Raw genomic sequence first — 17281 nt, 5'->3', positions numbered from 1 at the left:
CACTAGGGTAACAGGAGCAAGCTGGGACTTATGGTCACCCAATTTATAGGCCACAGTAAAGGAGTCTGGATACTATTTTAAGCGTGACAAGATGTAACTGGAAGGCTTTAAGAAGGGGAGTGACATGATCTGACTTTAAAAGATCACTCTGATTATGTGGAGAATGAACTATGAGGAAGCAAAGGTGGAAAAAGGGAGCTAACACAACCACAATTATGGAAAATGTGGTGTACTCAGAGGCTCTTTTGCGACAGTCAGGGGTCTTTCATTCTTTCATTTCCTCTAACATACAAAGTACCACTGTAAGGATTATGTTGAGAGTAAGGAAGCTCATGCCTGGGCTGAACAGAAATAGACAGTAGCAATTCAAATATCTTTAGTAAGTAAATAGAAACATAGGGAAGGGAGTGTCAGAACTACAGAAAGGCAGGCATGCAGGTGTTAATGAGTGCCATAGTGGGTGGGAGGTGTTTTCTTACATAAATGGGAGCTGACCGAAAAGGTAGCAGAGACCTTGCCCTGGAGGGCTGTGTGAGTCTTTTCTGTAGTCCATTGAAAACTATAGAAGGATTTTAAGTAGGATAGTGATAAATATGTCATATGGATGCCTTGACATCAGTGTAGACTGAATTTTAGACATCAAAGACTGGAGGAGAAAGGAAGTAGGAAAGACTCTAAGAAGGAAGAAAAGAATTCTCACGGGGGGAGGGCAGGGGGAAGAAAGCAACGTAATATATTAAATATGCAAAGCAATGTTACTAAGGCTTTTTCGTTTCATCTGCAGAATAACAAGTACTATTTTCATATGTATGAGACTTTCTTAGAAGAAACTTACTCAAGGTTACAACAGGTACTGAGTGGCCAAACCAGGATTTAAAGCTGATATTGTTGTTATAGGAAGGACAAAAATAAAACAAAACAAAAAAAACCAAGCCTGTGATGTCATATGTACTTTCAGAATTTTTATTTCAAAACAAAGAACTACAGTAACATTAATAATAGAAAATCCATTTGGAAATATTCACAATCTGGTCACTGAGAAACGGGAAAACTTCCACACTCCGTCACTGCCAACCCACTGCTTTTGAGGAGCCAGAAGGAGAGGCACAGTTAGAGGAAAGTCACCTGTTCCAGCAAAGCCCCAGTCCATAGCTCTATGAGTTTTTATCCAAAGGCTCAAGGACCAGAGGGAATGGTGAGAACTGAGAACTAAAATACTGCCGTAGGCAAGGGTTTGGCTAAAGGGCCTGAAATGTGTAAGCACCAAGGAGGGAAAGGGAGACCAAGCAACATACAAGAAAGGGAAGATCGGGGTCCAATCTCCATTTATAAAAATACTGGGAAAGTAGATGACCGTGGAGGTGTCCGTGACCTGTAGCAAGTGTAAATCCCTCCACCTCATCCAACTCTCTGAAACACTCTAGTTAGAAAAGTCTTTAGCTTGTTTCTTAGCCCCTGAAAAGAATGCCTCCCTTTCCCCCAAGACCCTCCTCCAGGGTCCCCAGGAGGCCACATGTCCTGAGCTCACACTCTCCTTCCTACTCCCATCGTCTGGGTCTGGAGTGAGGCCGAGCCCTCCACTCTCAATCTCAAGATTTAGGGAGTTCTCCCCCTACTCTCCAACAAGGAAAGGTAGCCAGATGAGACTGAACTCTAAAGTCTGGAAGAAAACCATAGATGCAAATTCGACCCAGCAGAGGCAGTGTTATTTACATACATAGGGATGAGTTTTAACACATTCTACCCAAAGCGGGGCTGTGGGAACATAGAGGAAACAAGTTACCAGTAAACTACTTCCACCCAGAGCAAAGTGACAGTGCACATACATTCATACTCTCAAGTATGGGCTACACCGCACATTTACTCAATACCATCTCAAATGTGGCCTGCGGGAAAGACTCAAGTTCTCTAAGACCACTTGACATAATACTATGGTAACATGGTAACAGGCTAACTTGACATGGTAACAGACATAAACAAGCATGCAATGACCCTAAAGCAATAATATACTTCAACTAAACAATCATTAAGAAAAAATCCTCCCCCAGAGCTGAGGTTACAAATTTCAAGTTAGCTATGAACATTCTCCTCCGAATTCCTTTTAAAGCTGTGGCTTATAACAAAATAAAAATCAACATCTAAAATCTCCTAAAGAACAAAATGGAGAAACAACAAACCTCTACCAAGAATCAATATTTTAGGTTGGTCATTTGGAGGGCTTTCCCATCAAATGCGTGGTAGAAGTACTTGAAAAAAAAAGTGAGTCCACTACAAGGGGAAGAAGTTGTTTGATGCAGTGAGGGGAGAGAAGATTTCTAGAAATAACCTTGACTTCTCTAGACACTATCCAAAATTAGAACCCATCAACCACCATTAACCACAATGCCCATCTTAGCAATAATCCTGGATTTCAAGTAATACTACATATAATCTTAAACAAAGAAAAAATTTCCAAAGGAAACCAGTAGCTTCTTTACACAGGCACATGACTTTTCTGAGAAATTAAACTTGAACTTTCCATCTGAAGGACAGAAATTGTTAAGAGGCAATGTGCAAACCTCACACACATCATATACCCTCCAATAACGCATTACATTTCTCCCTAAATTCTTCCATTCTTATTGCACCTTAGCCTCTCCAGTATCAAATCTTCCATCCTATAACCTATCTTTAAGCACCTCCCTCCAACCTCAATTTCCTTATGTTTTCATTATTTGGTAAAATTACTTTACACTTAAAAAAATAAATATTTATGCAATAAAACCAGAAGGTAAAATAAATAAAACTCAAGTTAATTTGCTCTGCAGAGCTGTATGGAAGTGAGGAAGGTGCTCTTATTGAATCCCTCTCTGTCCTCCACACTCATGTATATTTGTTTCCTGGTAAGTCTGAGGCTGGGGGGAATTGTACCCTCACTCTCATTCCCCTATGTGCCCTCGTGAGGCAATATTAGAACCTAAGGGGGAGGAGCTGGCAAAGCTGTCATATGCCAAGTGGCCAATCCCTCCTGAAATGAAGGTAGGTTCACTTGGTCTCTCCTAAACAGAAGAGAATGTCCAAGAAATGAAATGTTTAAAAAGCCATTGAAGATACAACTAACCTCAGCATTGGGTTCCTCTGAGTGCTCATGGAGTGTGTGGGATGAGAAAGGAATCAAGTAGCAGCATTCAGAAACAGTCCTGGGTTACAACCTGATGAGGTCTCTCCCTCATTCAGAGAGAGGCTGCTTTTCCATGTTGGGAGGGGGGCGGGAAGCAGGCATGGCTTAGACATTGGTGGTGGTCTCCTTGACAGGCTGGATGCTGTTCATCTCCATCATGGGGCCTTTCTCAGCTCTATTAGGATCCTGTGCCTGCACTTCAAAAGCTCGCGTAATTTCCTCAAAAGTCCTGCCACGGGTCTCAGGGACTTTGAAGTAGGTGAAGACCAAGAAGATAACAAGGAAGGCGGAGAAGACAAGAAAAACGTAGGCTCCTAAATAGGTCTAGTGAAAGGAAACAAAAAACAAGTGTTGATATAAAAATCTGGTCATTGACAAACTCCAGTTTCCTTCACATCCATATTTCCAATAGGCTTCACGCCTATATTTAACCTGATTGATGAACATCCCATGCTTAGTGAGCCTGTAAGATCATGAAGCTATTAACACTAATTCAAATTATAGATTTTAAGTACAGATCTTCCTCGACTTACGATGGGGTTATGTCCTGATAAACCCATCATCGTAAGTTAAAAATATCATTAGGTTGAAAATACATTTAATATGCCTAAGCTACTGAGCATCATATCTTAGCCTAGCCTACCTTAAACGTGCTCAGAACACTTACATTAGCTTATAATTGGGCAAAATCATCTAATACAAAGCCTATTTTATAGTAAACTGTAGAATATCTCATGTAATTTATTGACTACTGTACTGAAAGTGGAAAACAGAATGGTTGTCCAGGTATGGAATGGTCCTAAGTGTATCGGGTGTTTACCGTCACCATCGTGTGGCTGATTGAAAGCTGGGACTCAAAGCTGTTGCCCAGCATCATGAGCGTATCTTACCACATATTGCTAGCCCAGGAAAAGATCAAAATCCAAAATTCCAAGTATGGTTTCCACTGAACGTGTATCACTTTCTCACCATCGTAAAGTCGAAAAATTGTAAGTTGAACCATTCTAAGTCAGGGACTGTTTGTATTGGTTTGGAATCCTTTGAGGCTTATCACTATCATTCTGTTTCTAGGCAGAACTCTGCCTGTATCATCTCAGACTAGCAGTCCTTTTTAAAAGTTTCCAGTTTTGCCCTCATGCTTCAATCTTTTCTGCTATAATCCCTTCTTTTTCTATGTATCATTGAATATTAGGGAAAAATCTGGTTTAAAGCCCTTGATATCTAATCCTTCATGATGTCAGTAACCATTATTAAGGTATATCTTAAACATGTTGGCTTAAGTGGGCTGGTTTCAAGATGGACTAGGTGAGTTTTATTTTACTTACTGCAGCTGAGGGGAAGAGCAGTCCAACTAAAAAGTTGGAGGTCCAGTTGGAACAACCAGCCACTGCCACTGCAGCTGGGCGAGGTCCCTGGCTGAAGAGTTCGGCCACAATAAACCAGGGAATGGGGCCTGGGCCAACTTCAAAGAAGGCCACGAAGATCAAGATAGCCCCAATACAGACAAAACTCATCCACTGATAGTCACCCTATATGAGGAAGGAAGAGATAAAAGTTAACATTAAAGACAGCATGATGGGGAGGGGGGAGAGCAAAAGGGGGGATTAGGCACAGATGTCTGGTGATGGACTATAATCAGTTTTTGGGTGGTGAACATGATGTAATGTACACAAAATTCGAAATATATTACGATGTACATCTGAAAGCTATATAATGTTATAATGCAATGTTACTGCAATAAAAACAAAAAAGGAGAAAAAAGAGAGAGAGAATAAAGACCACCTGAGCTTTGGGAAGTTCATTGAAAAAAAAAAACATAAAGACAGCCTGACTTAGGTAGGATCCAGCTTGCCAGAGATGAGTACTGATTGATAATGAAAAGCTCCTTCTGTCCTATGGAATAATGGAGTTACTGGACTGAGCCAAAAGCCTTGGGTTTTTGAATCCTAGCTATGTGATTACACAAATGTCATTTTGCACTGAGACCATTTCATCATCTGTAAAACGGGAATAATAATTACCTCAAGATTACTTTAACAATTAGATAACTTTTTTTAAAAATAAAGATTGGCCGTGAGCTAACATCTGTTGCCGATCTTTTTTCCTTCTTCTTCTCCTTCCCAAAGCCCCCCAGTACATAGTTGTACATTTTAGTTGTAGGTTCTTCCAGTTCTGCTATGTGGGATGCTGCCTCAGCATGGCTTGATGAGCAGTGTTAGGTCCATGCCCAGGATCCGCACTGGTGAAACCCTGGGCTGCTGAAGCAGAGTGTGCGAACTTAACCACTTGGCCACGGAACCGGCCCCTAGATAACGTGTTTTACAAGCCATATGTTATATAGATTTAAGGATTCCAGCAGTTGTTTAATTACCTATCTCTAATGATCCACTTTTTTTTTAAAACTCTGGTAATGTTGCTTCTCTCAAATTTGACTTGATCCACCCCCAATCTTCAGTACCCATCCATCACAGAGAATCAACTGTAAGCTCTCTCCTTCCCCCGTCCCCTTCCTTTCCTTCACTCAAAGAGCACTCACCTTTAATAAGAGAGAAACAGTCATGAGGATAGAACAAAAAGCCATCCCTCCAAGGCCTATCATATGTAGCGTCCTTCTCCCTGCCCTATCCACCAGGAACAGCTAAAAGAAGAAGAAAATAACATGAGACTTCTGCTTTCCCCCTTCATGAAAACACTGTATGAGCTACCTGCATCTGCCTTCTCAATAGCAGGATACTTGTTGCAGTCACACTCCCCCTTTTCCAGTTCCAAGTTTAAAGCATCCTATATAATAATCTCTTCTGTATCTCTTTCTTTCCCATCCATTCCACATTTGCTTGAAGAGAGTGAAGACTACTTACACTCATCATTCAATAACTCTTTTTCCCCAAAGAGGAAAAAAGGTTTAACTAAATGATGGTAAGGAGGTGGAAGGACATGCAACCTATCTTTGAACACGTGTAGCAAGAATTCTCCTTCCCCCCTGCTGAAAATTATCAAATCATTCAACTTACAGAAACTACGGTGAAGATAGTATTAACCACACCCGCACCAATAGTGGCATAAATTGGCTCCTGAACACCTGCATCTCTGAAGATTCCTGTTGAGTAATAGAACACCTAATAGGAAACAAAAGAAGACGCACACTTGAAACAGCAACTATGCACAGCAGTTAAACAGAACTGTCAAAGTCCCAAAAGTTTCTAGGGTTTTTTGGTTCAATCACAGTATCTTTTCTGCAAATGAAATACCTTTTGTATCTTATCTCTATTCTCAATTCTAGTGGCTCATTTCCATTTTCTCTTCTAACTACGGTTATTCCTACCACTCCATTTAGTCTCTTCCTTACATTGACTTTATTACCTTATATAAAGGTTTAAGTCTTATTAAGTTTTTCATTTAAGCTTTTTCAATGGACTTTTCCCCTAACCCTCAAAACAGTGATAAGTACACTGATGTCCCAATTTGACAGTGAAGAAATTGAGGAGTAACCCCAGCTCACTCATACAGTTAGAAGCAGAACTTGGGCAAGTATTCTTAGCCCTAGGTGCTTTCCAAGTGTTTTAGGAAATAATACTAGCCACTACTTTAATTTAATATAGTAAATAAACTACTATTTAATATATACTATTTTTATTATTTACTCAATACAGTGCTAAAACATAGGGTTGCAACAACTATCATTGTCAAAGAGATGTCAAAATATTGGACTCAGACTTCAAGGTAACATGAACACAGTATCTAGATCATCCAGATTCAGTCAGTCCCTCAGGTATGGCTCAGGAATTTATTATTTCACCCAGAGTATTTGCCTCTATACTGGTACTCGCCAGACTTCTTTTTTGTTTCCTTTTTCTCCCCAAAGCCCCCCGGTACATAGTTGTATATTCTTCGTTGTGAGTCCTTCTAGTTGTGGCATGTGGGACGCTGCCTCAGCGTGGTTTGATGAGCAGTGCCATGTCCGCGCCCAGGATTCGAACCGACGAAGCACTGGGCCGCCTGCAGCGGAGTGCGCGAACTTAACCACTCGGCCACAGGGCCAGCCCCTCTGGTCAAGTGTTTTAAATGAAGTATTGTATGGCACCTTTGACACAAAAGTAGATACTCACAGCATTGATTCCAGAGAGCTGCTGAGAGAGCTGGAGCATGATGGAAATGATGATGGGCTGCCGGTAGCTGGGTGCTCTAAAGAGCTCTAGCACAGTGACTTGCTTTTCCTGGGCCATCCTAATACTCTCATCTTTCATCTCCTGGATGTCCTGAGCCACATCCTGGGTGCCCCACAATCGCTGAAGGACTAGCAAAAAGAACAAAGAGGAAAGGATAAATATAAAGTGCTGTCCTAAATTCATTTTTTGCAAAAGACAGCTGGGAAGAAGGCACACAAGAGGAGCCCTGGATGTGGCTGATCAATCAGCATCCATGCCTTAACTTACCTTCTCATCTCATTCTTTAAGGGTTGAAAAAGTTTCTTACTTAAGAGTAATAAGAAAACTCTCCACTTGGGTTCTGAGGGGCAGGGAAAGGAAATTACAAAAAATAGATCCAATACCCCCACCCTAAAACGAAGCACAACCCTAAAATTCCTATAGTGAAGGTGTGAAAAATACTCACTCTTCTTAGTACTCTCCTCTTCCTTTCTGTTAATGAGCAAGAATCTAGGACTTTCAGGGCAAAATGGAAGGGCTGCACTTTGTAGGATAGCTGGAATGATGGTGAAGGCCAATAGCAGGGGCCAAAGATCATCAGTTCCCAAGATGACTTTCAGACCAAAGATCTAGAAACCAGCCAAAGATAACACTATAGTATTATGCCACTATCTTATGTCACTATCTTATCCCATATAGTATTATTATAGTAGTATAAAGTAAATCCTGTACTTTATAGGTCTCAAGTTGATTTAAAAAAAAGTTCAGAAAATCATCCACTTTTTTTACCACAAGAAAAGATAAATTATGTTTCTTTTCCTTTCTCTACCCTGCCTGCTTCTTTAGCTGTCTGTGAGCTATCTGAAACTTATAATTGAATATGTGCCAGACATTCTTTTGAGTACTTTATCCATGTTAACTCATTTAATGAGCCATGAAACTAACATTCCTTAAGTATAACTTCTAGAGTACCTGGGCCACCAGAATCCCGACGACGATGCCCAGCTGGTTGAGAGTGCCAAAGGCCCCCCGTAGGGCAGTAGGAGATATCTCTCCAATGTACATGGGCACGAAACCTGTACAGAGTCCGCAGAAGAGGCCAATAATCAATCGGCCCAGAATCAGCATTTCAAATGACTCCGCTAATTTGCAGAACCCCATAAGGCAGCCACCAGTGACAGCCAACAGGTTGGCAATAAGCATTGAATTGCGCCTGAAAGGTTAAGCAAAGACAAGTGAAGTTAGCAAAATAGGCCCCAATCTCTCCCCTTCTTTCCTATCATTCTACTCTTTTCCAAACTCACATATTCTCTCTTTTTTTTAAAAGATTTTATTTTTCCTTTTTCTCCCAAAGCCCCATGGTACATAGTTGTATATTTTTAGTTGTGGCACTTGGGATGCCGCCTCAGCATGGCTTGATGAGCAGTGCCGTGTCCACGCCCAGGATTCAACCGGTGAAACCCTGGGCCACCGAAGCAGAGTGCGCGAACTTAACTACTTGGCCATGGGGCTGGCCCCTCACATATCCTCTTTTGGTCTAACTTGTCCACTTTCTATTATCAGATCATTTCTAGTTGGGCTAACTATGATCAATGGTTCTTACACCTCTATATGCATAAAACTCACCTAGAGAACTTGTTTAAGATTCCCCTGTCTTAGCTGTGGCCTAAGATTTTAGCAAGCACTTTTAGGACAATAATTCTCAAAGTGGTCCGCAAACTAACAGCAACAGTTAGAAATTTGCTACATTGTCCCCCTCCACCCCAGAATTACTAAATCATTAGGTCTGACTCTGGAGCAAGGCCCACCAATCTGTTTTTCTAAAAGGCCTCCAGGTGATCTGATGCAATGCAGGGTAGCAGAGCTCCAGGCAAGAGTGGTCATATTCAGTGCCAGCTGGACTAGGTTTCCCTTGATCAGAATTTGAGGCGCTCTCACTCGAACGCATCATCACTTCCCCGCCCTAATTCTCAGTACCTTTTCTCAGCATAACCAGTAAAACCCTCTTCCTTGCCCAGTTTCTGGTCAATACCTGCCAAAGCGGTTGACAAAGAGTCCAACGGAGAAGGAGCCAATCATACCACCAACGGAGAAGATGGCCACAGACAAGGACCAGAGGGACGTGAGTAACACCTCAGTGGGACGGTATGTTAACTTGTCTTCCAAACTGTAATTGAGAAAGTCCCTTATGATCTGCAAATTAAAATGGTTGATGGGAGGGCAGACTGTTAGAGCTGGATGAGAAAAGAGACAAATATTGCAGATCTTCCTTCCCCTAACAGAACAGCATTATGATTACCTTAAAAGTAAAGAATCAAGGGAATGAATAGATGGGATGGAAGAGATAGATAACATACTGGAGCCAATGTTACTAGCTCTGAAAAGAACAATTTTTTATTTGTCCTGAAAATCCCAGTAGGTAGTAGCACTGATGTTCAGTGACTACCCCAGCCCACTCCTAAGAACAACCCCCTCTTCTTTGTAACTGACTCCTAAGGAATAATAAAGGAAGTCTATCACCATAGGGTGAGAGGAAGAATGAGTATAGTCCACAGCATAGGGGGCAAATGAGCTTTTTGATTTGATTAGTGATTCAACCAGACTTTCCCATCAATATTATTCTCCCTCTTCAGTCTTAAGACAAGTTAGATACCAAGTTTGTCTTAAAGTCTTAATTCTTGAAACCCTTCTTAAAGGAATAATTTCCCTATTCCAAATTCTAACTCTACTTGCTGGGCACTCACCATCTCAGGAGCATTGATGACTCCAGTGTTGTAGCCAAACTGGAAAGAGCCTATTGTAGCAATGCTGATGGCAAAGATCAGAGAGGCGGTGACCTGAGGAGGGGGAGGAGGAAGGGGAGAAACAGTCCTTAAAGCTCTTGATTGACGAATGACTCATTAATTAAGGAGAGGTATTAGGAGAACTTGGCATATGAGTAGTAAGAAAAGAACAAAAACTTAATGAGATTTAGGTAACGAATGGGGAAGACAAAAGAGGAGGTTATACTGAAGAACTTATCTGGAGATAAACGGACAGGCATGTAGAATAAAGTTGGGAAAACTGACAAGAAAATTTAGGAAGAAAGAACTTGTTAGTCCGTTTGGAAGCATTCAAAAAAGTGCCCCAGTTAAAAGCAAGCATAGAATTGCACCCAAGAATAGAAAGAACTGGGAGATCAGAGGAAAAGAGAGCTTTAGGATTCCTAACAAGAGATTATTTTGTAAACAGCTAGGTCCACCGTAGTCTCATCTGTACCGCAGATTCCATGGAAGCCCGGAGTGGTGACGGCCACGTGCGTCTTTACCACTGGGCTGCTCTTTGACTATCTCTGGGTCATGGAATGTACAGTATCTACCCACTGCATCCTGGCCCCATTTGAAATTCTTCCCGTTTATTTAATACTGTACTGCTATCCTGCACCCAGCAGGGGGAGAGCACAAGCTCACTCCCAACCCAACACAGAGGAGACATTTCTTAGCGGAGGGTGGGGGGCAGAATCAACCCAGTCATCTCACCTTGCCGGGAATAATTCAAGTGGGTGTTATCTTAGATTTCCACCTCAAGGTAGCTCAATTTTTATGCCTGGGGCCATCCTCTATGGCCCCAAACCTTCCTTATCTTAAACTCCTTCTCTCTCAGGCAGGCTGGGACTTTCTGTTCCCCAAGTTGACCTTGCCTGCCAGGCAAACAGGCGTAAGTACCCCTGAGATCCTCTGCTAGTGCATAGTTCTTTCTGTTTAATCCTTTTCTTTTCAGTAAAAATTTCTTCTTTTCCCCCTCATCATCTATCATCCTTGAGGGCCTTTTCCTCTTCTTTCCCATTTTTCATCCCTTCTCTTATCTTTCTTTATTTTCAATTAAGTTTACCTTAGTGAAAATACCTTTTTCCCTACAAATATTGCATACATGACACACAATAATACATTAACATCTCCTGCACTCACAATCATAACCACAATGGGAAAGACAACTGGAATTCTCTCTCCTTAGTATCCAGGGAATCCCAGAGGTTATGGAACAGATAGCTGGACACTGACCCACACCTCCAAACAAATCCCAGGTCCTTTCAAAGTCTAATGCTTCCAGGGAAATCCTCATGCTGTCTCTGAGACCCCCACTTGTAATCACCACAACCAAGCTGCCCCTGGTCCCCTGAACGCTTGATCCTCTCATCCTCAAATCTTCAGTAGCATGTAATTACGTAAAAAAAAAAATCTGAGAAGTAAACACAACTTCTCCAGGTGACTTTCTGTACAGCAGGAAGATGAACGGTGCTGGGATAAATCCTTTACAGGATATGACATTCAAAGAGAACTGGTGAAACTGTAGCATTGCAGGTTGGACAAGAATGAAAAGGCCTTCAGATGGCTAGGCTACTTAGAATAGAACACAGCAATCACCACTAAGGTTTGCCTTTCTGAATATACCCCAAACAAGCAAAAATAACTGGTAATTGTGTCATTCTTACCTTCTGTGTCCCCATGGCCCTAATTTAATTCTTTTCGAATCTTCACGAAAGATCTAGGAGTAGTATTCCAGAAACACCTCTTCCAGCCAACAAAACCTTAAAAATGTCCCCAGCAGCAAGTTTTCCTTCAGGTCATCAGTTGTCCTCCTATGCCTCACCCACACTGTTTAGAGATCACGCCAGGCACCCATTTATAATCTCTGCAAGGGGTGGAGTCTGGAAGGGGACAAGCCACCCCCCAACCCCCGCCCTGGCCCCACCCCGGCCCCACCCCACACCGGCTCCCAAGTAATCTTGTGACCTCTCAGAAGTTTCTGACCTCAAATTCTGGCTCCACCCTAGGCAACGACATACTCCTTCCTCTTGTTTAAAACCACATCCTTTACTGTCCCCATTCGGTTTTTTTACGCCGTCGTCCTTCCCTCTTTTAATAGCAGCTATAGCCTCTTAGTTTCACAGACAAAATGCTACCAGAAAAGCCTGGAGGGAGGGCAAATAAATTTTATCTTTTGCTCTCACATCTGCTCTGAATTGAATCAATCTATAAAGAGATGAGAATAAATATTATCTAAGTAAGGCAAGGTCGAGTGGGTGCTATTATCTGAGAATTAAGGTTTTTTGAAGGAGTGTAAGCAGAAAGAATTCATAATCCTATACATTTAATCAGCTGCTTTTTGACTGCAGGCTGGGTCTACAATCTTGAAGGAGAGGGAAGGAAGGACAGTCTGAGAGAAGAAAAGAGAGGGAAAAATTGGACCAGTTTTTGGCTCTACTTGTCCTCAGATTAGCATAATCTCTCCTGGGAGTAAGGAAACCTGAATATCCAGGAGCCAGACCAACTCTCCTGGGCTGCAGGAAGAAGACAATTAACTGCCTGTGGGATACAATCCAAAATCCTTAATATGGCATTCATCATACCACCCATTCTGCGTTCTACCCATTCTGCAATGTTTTGCCCCTAGTCTCAGGTTTATAGCATCTAGAGATGGAACAATTTGTCAAATTCAGTTAAACAGGTATTTGCTGAGCACATACTATGTATCAGGTACTCTTTAAGAAGTTGGGAATTTATCAGTATAAAGGACAAAAAAATCCTAATCCTTAAGGAATTTGTAGTATTTCCCTTCTTCCACTTAAAAAAATAAAAAAGGGCAAAGCCAACTGGTTCTTACACAGATGAGACAATTATCAATATCTCAGTAACTATAGACTGAATTTCTTGAAAGAAAGTATGAGGTAAATATATGATTACTAAGCTATAAAACTGAGCAAGTAAGAAAAACAGATAAGAAAAATGTGAACAGTGGAAGATGAAGGATAATGAAAGGAGAGAGGTGGCTGCAGTATGAGGGTAAACAAAGCAAAACAATTTAGTTGTGGTTAAAGAGTTGGGTAAGTGAGAGATAAGATCAAGGCTTTGCTGGAGGGGAAATATCAAAGGTCAAATTCCTAATGCCCATTAATTTGTAGCCTAGCAACCCCTTCAGTATGGGGTAAGAGGGTGTTTGGGTAAAAGAAGCCTGGTAAAGGGATACAATTTTTCTAAATTGTAGCCAGAGGAGATGCATCTTCTTTTGGGGTTTTGGTTGTAGGTCTACAATTCAAATTGCTACCACAGGACCTGAAACAAACCAGATGATGATGTTTCCTTCCCTTAAATGAGAATATCTGTTGTTTTTTTTGAGGAAGATTAGCCCTGAGCTAACATCTGCTGCCGATCCGCCTCTTTTTGCTGAGGAAGATTGGCCCTGAGCTAACATCCGTGCCCATCTTCCTCCACTTTATATGTGGGACACCTACCACAGCATGGCTTGCCAAGTGGTGCCATGTCCGCACCCGGAATCTGAACTGGTGAACCCCAGGCCGCTGAAGCGGAACTTGTGCACTTAACCGCTGCGCCCCCAGGCTGGCCCTGAGAGAATATCTTCTAAATCTGATTGTTAGCTAAGAGAACTGAGGACGGGTGAAAGGTGACATCCAAGAAAACCTTCTCAGAGTTCACACTTCCCCTCCCCCATCTCATCCTGGTTTTCCAGGAAATACTGGGCGTAGAGGCCCCTTTAGTTAGCACAGCAACTGAATTTAGCAGCCGAAGGACAAAGAATATCCTATAGGGCAACACTGTCCAATAGAAATATAATTCAAGCCACTTGAGAAATATTAAATTTTCCAGTAGCCACATTAAAAATTTAAAAAGAAACAAGAGAAATTAACTTTATTTTATTTGACTGGCTATATAAAAAAATTATCATTTCAGCATGTAATCAACATAAAAATTATTAATTTACTTTTTGTCCAAGTCTTCAAAATCCAGTATATATTTTACATTTATAACACATCTCTATTTTAGACTCTAAGTTTTCTACAGTTAGAGTAACATGTCATTCTATCAAAACAACATGGGGCTGGCCTGGTGGCACAGCGGTTAAGTCCACATGTTTCGCTTCTCGGCGGCCCAGGGTTCCCCGGTTCAGATCCGGGATGTGGACATGGCACTGCTTGGCAAAAGCCATGCTGTAGTGGGTGTCCCACATATAAAGTAGAGGAAGATGGGCACGGATGTTAGTCAGGGCCAGGCTTCCTCAGCAAAAAGAGGAGGTTTGGCAGCAGATGTTAGCTCAGGGCTAATTTCCTCAAAACAAAACAAAACCAAAAAAAACTAAAGTTGTGTTTACTGGGAAAATATTTTAAATTTCTTCAATTTTAAATTAATTAAAATTAACAATTAAATTCCTCAGCCTCCCTAGCTACAGGTAAGTGCTCAACAGCTACCCGAGGCTCATAGCTGGACCTTGCAGCTTATATTAAGAAGATCATGCTGTCCCCTCTTTTCCTCTACTTTTTTCTCCAATGTTTTTTATGTTTGACTTTATTATTTGTCTCACAATGTCTTCTTGGCTTTAAATCACTTTGTCTTTTCTTTCTCCGCCTCCCTAGCCTTAGAATAATTATTTTTTAATGTTTTGCAAGAGTAAATGACAGGAGTGAAAGTAAAAAGTAGGTCTGTTTTATCTCTTCATTTACTCAGAGCAGGCTCCAATATAATTCCAGAACACAGCGTTTGCTCCAGTAATTATTTGCCCAATATTTATTAGAAGAATAAAGGAAATAATTACGAAGGCACAGGAATATACTTGTCCCAAAATAACTTGTGTAAAACAGCTATGGAGAAAGACAATACTGAGGGTTAAGTTTTAGATGTTTGAAATCTGTAGAATACTTTCTTCTTGGTAAAAAAAAAAAAAAAAGAAGGAGGGTGAAGGGGAGAGAGATCTGAAACCTGTTTTCTCTGGCTAAACTCAGTCTGAGAAAATTACTTTTAAAAACTAAGAACTACCAAATGATCTAGCTATTCCATTTCTGGGTATTTATCCAAAGAACACAAAAACGCTAATTTGAAAAGACATATGTACCCTTATATTCACTGCAGCATTATTTAAAATGCTAAGACTTGGAAACAACCTAAGTGCCTGTGGGGGATCAGAATCGGCCACCCCAAAATATGTCTCTTTGGCATGAGGATCATTTTGGGCTGGTTACTTTTAAAAACTGCACAGGGCCAGCCCTGTGGCCGAGTGGTTAAGTTTGTGTGCTCTGCTTCGGTGGCCCAGGGTTTTGCTGGTTCAGATCCTGGGTGCAGACATGGCACCGCTCATCAAGCCATGCTGAGGTGGCGTCCCACATAGCACAGCCAGAGGGACTCACAACTAGAATATACAACTATGTACTGGGACGGGGGGAGGGGGAGCTTTGGGGAGGAAAAGAAGAAAAGAAGAAGAAGGAGAAGAAGAAGAAGAAGAAGAAGAAAAAGAAGAAGAAGAAAAGATTGCCAACAGATGTTAGCTCAGGTGCCAATCTTTAAACAAAACCTGCAGACATGGGAGAAGCTCTGAAAAGTAGAATTTTACCCTTTGCATGAGACATTTACATTTGTAAGGGAAATCTCCATCTGTAAATCTATATCCCTCTCTGTACCAGGAAGAAGGGGGCATGACCATATCTCTAGAAACTCTTATCAGTGCAGAAGGCAAGGACGTAAACCTGCATAATAACCTTACTCTTGTTTACTGTGCTTTTCTGGTACTCTCTCATAACTGACTCTCCCTACCCCCAACATCTTCCTTTGAAGATGGTATTTAAGAAGAGAGCCTCCACCATTTTGGCAAGTTGCTCAGTTTTCCTGAGTGCCTCCCATGTATATATGTTATAAAGCTTTGTTTGATTTTCTCCTGTTATTCTGTCTCATGTCATTTTAATTTGTAGCCCAGCCAGAAGGATCCAGAGTGGGTAAAGGAAATGTTCTTCCTCACCTACAGTTTGGTGACTTGGACAGGATAAAACTTCACTGGCTGGACACTGCTTGCTCCGGGACTACTGCAGCCAAGAGATTTTGGACCCCTGACAAGAGCCAGCAGGAGGTAAGAGTTCTTACCACATCAGTCTCCCGGATCTCTGCCTGCAGGGTCCAATGGAAGCAAGAGTGGTTGAGTTTTTTGCTTTTCTAAATTTAGATTAGCAGGAGAAAATATTGGTGAAGCTAGCTTCTTGGACTTAGCAATTCTAGGATTTGGTTGAGTACTCAAGGGTTGTAGATCCTTTTCCTCCCAGAGATAGTATTTTGCCTTGTCTCTGTCTTTTTTTTGTTGTTTGTCATAAGAAACAGGCATCTGGTGGTTGACAGATAGAAAGTTTGATGTTTGTTGTATTAATTACAGAGCACAGATAGAAACAACATGCATCTTTTTTCTTTTTTATAGTAAGTTGCAGTAGAACTTCAAATCTGCCAGCCATAGGTCCTTTCATTTTATTGTAGCCATCTTTGTCATTCATAGGTATTAAAACATTGCCTATAATTTTAACAGTTGATGTCTTAATGTTGACCAAAATTCTCTCTCTCTTTTTTTTTTTTGAGGAAGGGCTTTGAGGAAGCCCTGAGCTAACATCTGCTGCCAATCCTCCTCTTTTTGTTGAGGAAGCCTGGCCCTGAGCTAACATCTGTGCCCATCTTCCTCTAATTTATATGTGGGAGGCCTGCCACAGCATGGCTTGCTGAGCGGTGCCATATCTGCACCCAGGGTCTGAACTGGTGAACCACAGGCCACTGAAGTGGAACATGCAAACTTAACCGCTGCGCCACTGGGCTGGCCCACTCTAAATTTTATTTAAAGAAATTTTTTATTTTACCTAATATTACTAGTCTTTAATACCAGGATATGTTGTGAGCTCTGATTCATAAAGCAGGGTAGCACTGCTGTGCTTGAACCAGCTCATGAGAGCCAACTGTGTACATGTCTTCCCAACTCTGTGTTTAGTGATATCATGTTGGTAACTTGAAATCTATCATGGTGGGGGATTTACACAATGGAAATTAGCAAATGCTACAAATCAGAGTCTCTATTTTTTTCAAAGTACTGATTTACTCGTGACTAATACTACTCTCCATTAAAAGTAAGACTTCTTAGAGAAATAGCTGATTCTACACCTGAGGCTAAGAAATAGAAGATG

The 17281-nt window shown here is 41.4% G+C and overlaps 1 protein-coding gene across 6 annotated transcripts in view; it reads right to left on the bottom strand.

Annotated features, from left to right (window-relative positions):
• Window positions 1-942: 942 nt before the first annotated feature.
• SLC2A3 (solute carrier family 2 member 3) overlaps window positions 943-17281 on the bottom strand; it is a 68702-nt gene continuing 52363 nt past the window's right edge. For 4 of the 6 annotated variants that reach the window (XM_070620649.1, XM_008528870.2, XM_070620651.1 and 1 more), the window contains exons 3-11: window positions 10050-10142; window positions 9338-9498; window positions 8278-8518; window positions 7772-7934; window positions 7267-7454; window positions 6172-6276; window positions 5697-5798; window positions 4486-4689; window positions 943-3484 (exon numbers count right to left, since the gene is read on the bottom strand). In XM_070620649.1, coding sequence (XP_070476750.1) covers window positions 3266-3484; window positions 4486-4689; window positions 5697-5798; window positions 6172-6276; window positions 7267-7454; window positions 7772-7934; window positions 8278-8518; window positions 9338-9498; window positions 10050-10142 — 1476 coding nt within the window. In that variant the 3' untranslated portion in view covers window positions 943-3265. Of the gene's footprint in view, window positions 3485-4485; window positions 4690-5696; window positions 5799-6171; window positions 6277-7266; window positions 7455-7771; window positions 7935-8277; window positions 8519-9337; window positions 9499-10049; window positions 10143-11776; window positions 11940-12095; window positions 12257-17281 lie in introns of those variants that run through there. The other 2 variants (XM_008528871.2, XM_070620648.1) reach the window with 2 other exon arrangements.

This window comes from Equus przewalskii, chromosome 5, assembly GCF_037783145.1.
Source record: "Equus przewalskii isolate Varuska chromosome 5, EquPr2, whole genome shotgun sequence".
NCBI lineage: Eukaryota > Metazoa > Chordata > Mammalia > Perissodactyla > Equidae > Equus > Equus przewalskii.
Note: the sequence above shows the minus strand (reverse complement) of the source record. Positions and strands in the feature narration are given on the sequence as shown.